This window comes from Magallana gigas, chromosome 4 (assembly GCF_963853765.1).
Source record: "Magallana gigas chromosome 4, xbMagGiga1.1, whole genome shotgun sequence".
Taxonomy (NCBI): domain Eukaryota; kingdom Metazoa; phylum Mollusca; class Bivalvia; order Ostreida; family Ostreidae; genus Magallana; species Magallana gigas.
Genome location: NC_088856.1, coordinates 39646541 through 39653899, shown reverse-complemented (window position 1 = coordinate 39653899; position 7359 = coordinate 39646541). Strand labels below are relative to the sequence as shown.

Sequence of the window (7359 nt, the reverse complement as noted above, 5' to 3'; positions counted from 1 at the left end):
TCAAAATATTTTTCCTTTACGAGATATAGGTAATCAAAGTCTTGATATCCTAACTGCTAAAAACCCTTAATTACGTTGCACACGAGAAAAATATTATATTGTATTGGTACATTACAGGTGGGCCCCTTTTTCTTGGTATTAAATGAAAGGGAATTTAAAACTAAACAGATTTTGTTCAATATTTGTTCAACAAGTGTTTAGAAATTATATACATGGGAAAGAAATATTCTAGGAGCCGACCCTATAACTCACTAATGTCTCAGTAAAGTGCTATCGATGAAAGACTTCAGAGCCCTTTTGGCCCCTAAATTGAGGGGGCAAGCCCCTTTTTCTTCATGTCAAATAATGGGTTTTTTTTATATGAAATATATTTTGTTCAATTTGTTACCGTTCTTGGGCTATTTGGGAAAAAACGTTTTAGAGGCTGGCCCTTATATCATTATCGGGCCACAAAATGATATTATAATGGTTGAATTTTGTTTGGAACATCATTATAGGGATCTTTTATTCTATATTGCTTTCCAAAATATTTGTCCTTTTTGAAATATAAGTGATCGTAATTTTGAACCTCTGGTCCCTTAGAACCCCTAATTACGTAAAGCATGGATTTTTTAATTATGTATAGTTAAATAAATGTAAGAATATTTTGGCTTCTTGAGCCCCTAAAATGAGGGGCCAGTCCCTTTTTAATAATGTCAAATAAAAAGTCTTTTGATATTAAATATGTTTTGCTAAATAAATGTTTAGAAATTTGTTACCGTTCTTGAGCATTTGGGAAAGAACTTTTTAGGGGCTGGTCCCTTATATCCTTATCGGGGCCACAAACGAAATTATAATGGTTGAATATTGTTAAGAACATCATTATTAGCATCTTTTATATTGTTTTCAAAATGTTTGTTATTTTTGTGATATAGTTGATCAATATTTTGGACTTCTCGTCCCTTAAAACCACTGATTACGTAACGCATGATTTTTTATAATGTATAGTTAGATAAATTGAAAATAAACATTTTTGCTTCTTAAACATATTTCACAATATTTCTCAGTAATGTGTCATGGAAAAAAGACCTCAAAGACATTTTGGCCCGTAAATTGAGAGGACAGCCTCTTTTTCTTAATGTCAAATAAAAGATCCTGTAAAAAAGAATTTTATTGTTCTACATGTCTTATCAAAATATTTTGGATAAAAATGACCCAATAAGAAAACCGAGAAAAATCACTTCATTTTTTATATCTCAATCTTTGGGTCCAGGCGAGCTTTTGTGCCTTTTGCGCCAGACATAAATGATTCACTTTAGACAAACCTACAATTATTCATCTACAATTCCTAAAAATTTGAATTTGATATCTTTTGTCGTTTAGGAGGAGTCTAGAAGGAGAACTTGCGTGCACAAAATTTGTAAGAAAAAAAAAATAATAGGGAAGAAGTAACCGAACAAAAACAATGAGGTCTTCTGTTGGAAACGGAATAGTTTAATAAGTATGGGGTGATTATTTTTGGATGTCGTCGATCCTTTGACAAACCAAGCCACCCATGCGAATGTTATTGTCATTTAAATTTAGACAACGTGGTTTAATTTGACCTTTTCAGTTTCGCAGTAAAAATCGTGCCTCGTGTTTATAGTCTATTTCCTGGAATCTAGGTACTTGTAGTCAAACATAAAATCTAGACGTTTATTAATATTAAACAATATCTCCATTGATTGGTGGATAAATTGAGTTCTAGTAATAAATGTGACAATAGAAAATATAGGGTTTTCTGCTCTTGCAACAATTAACATTATAAAAAGCGGTCCTTTCCTTAGGATTAATTTTCGATCCGTGCCTGACCTAGAAATGGCATCAATACTGAACAGACAATACTGTTTTATGCAGAATGTTCCTTGAAATGGGTTCGATATAGTAAGTTTTTTTTTCCGAAACAGACACACATTCATTATATAAAAAGCACGGTTATGTACACCAAAAGCATCAAACATGGCTATGATTTTATTAGGCAACCCAATGTTGATATTTTCAACCAGGGTAGAGTGGTTGAACACGAACGATAACTGTTTTCTGAATATTATTAGTTAGGTTAAATAACCGCTAGATGATACAATGAGACATATCTTTTCTAGCTGCAATAATCTAGCCCTCTCCGATTTTCTATATCTGATGTTTACCGGAGAGGGCTACAATTCCACAAAATTGTTTTTTTAATGCGGCTGACTTTTATATTTGACTTCCTTTAGATAGAATGATTTTTAATTCAGGTTGAACAAATTAACTGTATATAAAACAAAACCAGATACAACACATCAGCATGTTTACCAGTCGTCTTTTTCAGCAGCCATGACAGTTCTCGCGTGATTTTATGGGATGTACGCTTGGAGTTTTGATGGGCTTGATAACGTGAATGTCAGAGTAAATAATAGATCTTACCTCGTTATATCACTAAAACATAATTTAAGGAAATGGTATATAATGGAAAATTCATATTTACCGCGTTAATTATGTTTAAAATAGGGGAATTCCTATATTCAGTTCAAGATCTGCTCCTGAATTATAATTGGCTGTCCCAAAATAAAACCGGTCAAGGTCAGTAAACATGGCGGACAAATTCAACTTTCGTTGTTGACATACACGAAAAATAACCGATATATGGACTATACTTGATATTTTTGGATTATTTTATGCCATAGACATCTATAACGTTTGAGTTCAGGAAAGAAATGCAAATGTTATTGTCATTTATAAACGATTTGAGACGAAATCGTTGCGGGAGTGAATCACTCCCGCACTTGCACCGTTACGGAGATCCTATGGAGTTGTAACCCTCCCCCCCCAAAAAAAAAAAAATAAATTTTTTTTTAAAAATCGGGAGAGGGCTTCATTATTGCAGCTATATCTTTTCATGTTTTAATATAACTCAAAGTAGGATATGATATAAAAAACGACCAGAACTTATGTATTTTGAGATTACATGAACACTTATACTTCTGCTCGAAATTTCACAGGAACTGAACAAATCTCGGGGGAGTTTCCTGTACTCACATTCGAACATATCTGAATTTATTACATACTTTACAACGATAAAGAAAACTTTCCGAACACATTCGCAGGGGTGCAAGCAGTGCAAACAAATTATCTTACTTCACTAACGCGCGATATTCAATTTGTCTGCACCGTTATATGGCCGATGACATCTAAAAAAAAAAGCAGCCATTCAATGCTTAATTGAATGCTTATTGTTGAATGTCGTCGGTCCTAGAATACAGCTAGGCTGGGCAGAAAAAATTAAATACCACGCGTTTTCAATGCTTATTTTTATGTTTGCATTGATGTTAATTGTATAAAGCATTCTGTGTGCACTGTCGCTTTAAAGCCTATATATGCGTTTCTAGTCGATGACATAAAAAAGAACACCTACATTAACAGGTTATTTTGTTCGCTTCAACGATGAAAAATATATTGATTAAATATTAATTTGTAGAGAATTTTATTTTTTATTTTTTATTTTAATTTAAATTTTAATCTTCAATAATAAATACATTTACAACAGAACGGATTTGCTCATACATCATAAAGGTCAGTACGATCTACCTATTGCAACCAAAAAAGGAAACAAGGTTTTAAGATGTACGTCAATAATTTCCCCCCGTCAAGTAATTGTTCATAGTAAAGATAAATGCTTTGTGAAAACAAAATGAATCATTAAGCTAGTCAATCTATGAAAACATTTTAATCAACTTTAGAGAAATTGATTATCAATAAACTCATTACTGTTTTCTTTTGTTTGCGGATTTCAAACCTATTAAGCACTTAACAAATCAATTGGGAGGCCAAACTAGATAGTTGAGCAGTTGTAATGAGGTGAATACCTAAACGGGGCAAAATGCTGCATGTTGTGTCCTTTCTGGTCCTGTTTCAACCATTCTCGTTGGCCTTTACCGCGGATGAAGTCAAGAATTTGACAAAATACATATTTGCCACAAATGCCTACGACAAAAGCTTAAGACCGGCCTCAAACCAAGTGTCTCCGACGGACCTGAAAGTGTCTTTTAACTTGCTGAGTATAAACAAGCTAGACGAACTGGAGGAGAAACTCGTCACCACGGCGTACCTGACGCTTTCATGGAAGGACGAGTTCCTCACCTGGGACAGAACCCAATTTCGGATAAACAAACTAACGTTGCCACAAAACTGGGTGTGGAAGCCGGACTTTGTCTTGAAAAATGGTTTTACCGAGTTCAAAGAACTAGGCGGCTCTTTTTATTACGTAGTACTCGCATTCGATGGAACTCTTTCTTGGAAACCTTATCAAGTGTTTCAGTCACAGTGTTCCATTGACGTTACGTATTTTCCATTCGATACACAGACATGCAATATTCAGTTCACTATGTGGTCACACTATACATACCAGGTAACACTGAGTTCATCAAGCAGTAGTGTTGAAATGGATGACTACAAAGTCAACAAAGTTTGGAAAATCACGTCAACGTCACAAAACATCGACAATTCTGGATCCAACAGTATAGTAACATATACCCTAAATCTGAAGCGAAAACCTGGTTTTTACGTCGAAAATCTTGTCACACCGATTCTGTTTCTAGGTGTATTGAACATTTTGGTTTTCATCATTCCAGCCGACGCCGGAGAGAAGATGTCCTACTGTGTAACTGTAGCTTTAGGTTTCATCGTCTTCTTGACAATCATAAGCTCTGAACTACCGGCCAACTCTGACAGCACGCCGTATCTATCAAAATACCTACAGATTCAAATCTTTATGGGAGGAATAGCACTCGTCATTTCAGCGGTACAACTGCGGCTTCGCCATAAATCTGAGCAGCAGAAAGTATATACACCATTCAAACTTCTAGTTAAAGCCGCATTTTGTAAAAAGTTTAAAGCCAAAGTATCATGTAAGGATAAAGCTACCCCAGTATATGAACAAAACAAGGAGATTCAGGACATGAAGACATATGATGATCCAATAACATATACCTGGAATGAGGTATCGTCCGCCATTGATTTTGTGATGTTTTGGATTTATATTTTCGTTTATTGCATAAGTACTATTACCATAATGACTATTCTTAAGAACTAATAAAATACAAAATTTATCTTGAAGATCGGTGATTATATGTATGCGTGTATGCAAAATTGTGTTTAAAATTCATTTTACATGTATTATTAATGGGATCTCATCGTTTTAACTTTCTTCTTAAGTTGCCCTGCAACACCCTTTCTTGAATGCAAGACATTGTTCTAGTTTTTTAGCTCACCTAAACCGAAGGTTCAAGTAAGCTTTTCTGATCACCTGTTGTCCGTCGTCCGTCCGTCTGTAAACTTTTCCCGCTTTTGACTTCTTCTCTAGAACCACTGAGCCAAATTTAACCAAACTTGCTACAAAGCATCCTTATGGGAAGGGGATTCTAAATTGTTAAAATAAAGGGGACAACCCTTTTTAAAAGGGAGATAATTGCGAAATTGCGAAAATTGGGTGGGTGTCTTAAAAAATCTTCTTCTTAAGAACCACTGCACAAAATATGTGCAATATTTACACCAAAGCTTGTATATATAGTGAAAATTCTAAATTGTAAAAATCGGGATCCTCAGGTCAATACTGGGGTCCCAAGAGGGGTTCAAAGTTGATTTAAAAAGACCAATTTATAACATAGAAATATACATGTATGAGGGAAAATGTTTTAAAAAATGTATCCTCAAGGACTACAGTGCTAAAATTAGTGAGATTACTATACAAGTACCCTAAGATAGTGTTGATTCTAAATTGTGAAAACCGTGATCCCCGGACTAATACTACGTACGGTTCCAAAATATGTTCAAAGTTTAACATAGACTTATATAATGGGAAAATGTATTTAAACTCTTCTTTTTAAGAATTACAATGCTACAGTTTGTCAGATTACTATGCAATCATTCTAAGATAGTGCAGATTCTAAATTGTTTAAAACATTTTTTCATTAAAAGAAGTATTCAAAAAAAAAGAAAAAAGAAATTTCCATGATAAGTGTATTATAGTTAAATTATCTGGAAATAAATGTGTATGTTTATCGACTAGTTTTTTGTTTTTTTTGGAATGTCGATCCCGACATCAATTACTCACATATCGGGCTCCAAGTGATCGGAATCAAAGATCATAAATTCAAACAACTTCAAAAAGGTGTGGATCTTGGTTTTTACGAAGTTTTGATTCACAAACACAGAGTTAGGAAAGATAAAGGAACAAAATATAAAAATGGTTATGGAAAAAAAGTAGGAATCATTGATAGACTTTGACTTGATAAGTCAACTATATATAGACTTTCCATGGTTTTTTTAGTTTAGTCTATAAGACAGATGATCGATGACATTGCAAAATCTAACATGCCTAATGTCCTCATCACACCTGCAATATTTTTATTTGATGAATCGATAAAGAAGCTTTTAATGATTGAAATACAAAACAGATGCCAATATCATCTTTTAATTATTTAACGAATATTTTTCAATTTTTTCAGTGAAATGGGATTTTTTACTGCAAATGGGTATTTTAGAGCTTAAAATTCAATCTCATTTGATGTGTAAAATAACTATGAATAAAAACATGCAAAAGATAAAATTGTTTCTTCTTTTTATGTATTGTTTAATATATGGCAAAATCTTGAAATATATGAGTTTTACAATATTTATTCAGGGTTCACTTCATAATAAACCCTTTCGAAATAATTAAAATGATACAAGGACTATTGTTCAGGTGAGCGATTTGTGGCCCATGGGCCTCTTGTTGTGGCTTGAATTTGCAAACTTGTCAAGGTGACGCTATTTCCCAGTTCTGATATATCATACCTGCCTTATATTGGCCGTTCGTGTCATTGTGATGTTTTTCGTGAAGCCTCTGATTGGTGTTGTAAATCCCTTAGAACATGTTTGGCCCTCTTGCCTCCCTTTCTGCAGTCCTGGCCAACATTTACATTCGTATTAAAAACATAATATGAGAGATTCTGGATCCTCTGACCACCCCTTTCTGAACTTTTTTTTTTGAATTTGGTTTAAACTCGTCAACAGTGGAACATATTTGTATTCCTCAAAAGCAGCTCTTCACAATCTCTTTAAGCGAAGCGAGCTCTACCGGCAAGGCGTGTGTGAATAGAAAATTCGGACTATTTGCACATTCATTCAACGGATTTTTTTTGGCGTCAGTAAATCGGACCAGTAATGCCTTGTTTTAATCATCCCAGTAGTTCCCTGTAATCATGGTGTCCCATTTTACACTCTCACGAGAACAAGATAAAAGACTTTGTACATGCATTGTAAATATACTGCCGACACAACGCAAATTCCATTACATAAGGCTAACGGAGTTATCGTCCTTTC

At 34.1% G+C, this 7359-nt stretch overlaps 1 protein-coding gene across 1 annotated transcript; it reads left to right on the top strand.

Moving 5' to 3' along the window:
* Positions 1–3861: 3861 nt before the first annotated feature.
* On the top strand, positions 3862–6727 carry LOC136274288 (neuronal acetylcholine receptor subunit beta-2-like). The gene has a single exon (XM_066080727.1). It carries the CDS (start codon positions 3878–3880, stop codon positions 5087–5089), a length of 1212 nt encoding a protein of 403 aa, XP_065936799.1. The 5' UTR covers positions 3862–3877; the 3' UTR covers positions 5090–6727.
* The last annotated feature ends 632 nt before the right edge of the window (positions 6728–7359 follow it).

Excerpts from the sequence above, each read along its gene's own strand:
- LOC136274288 (XM_066080727.1), top strand. The coding sequence starts at position 3,878 with ATGCTGCATGTTGTGTCCTTTCTGGTCCTGTTTCAACCATTCTCGTTG.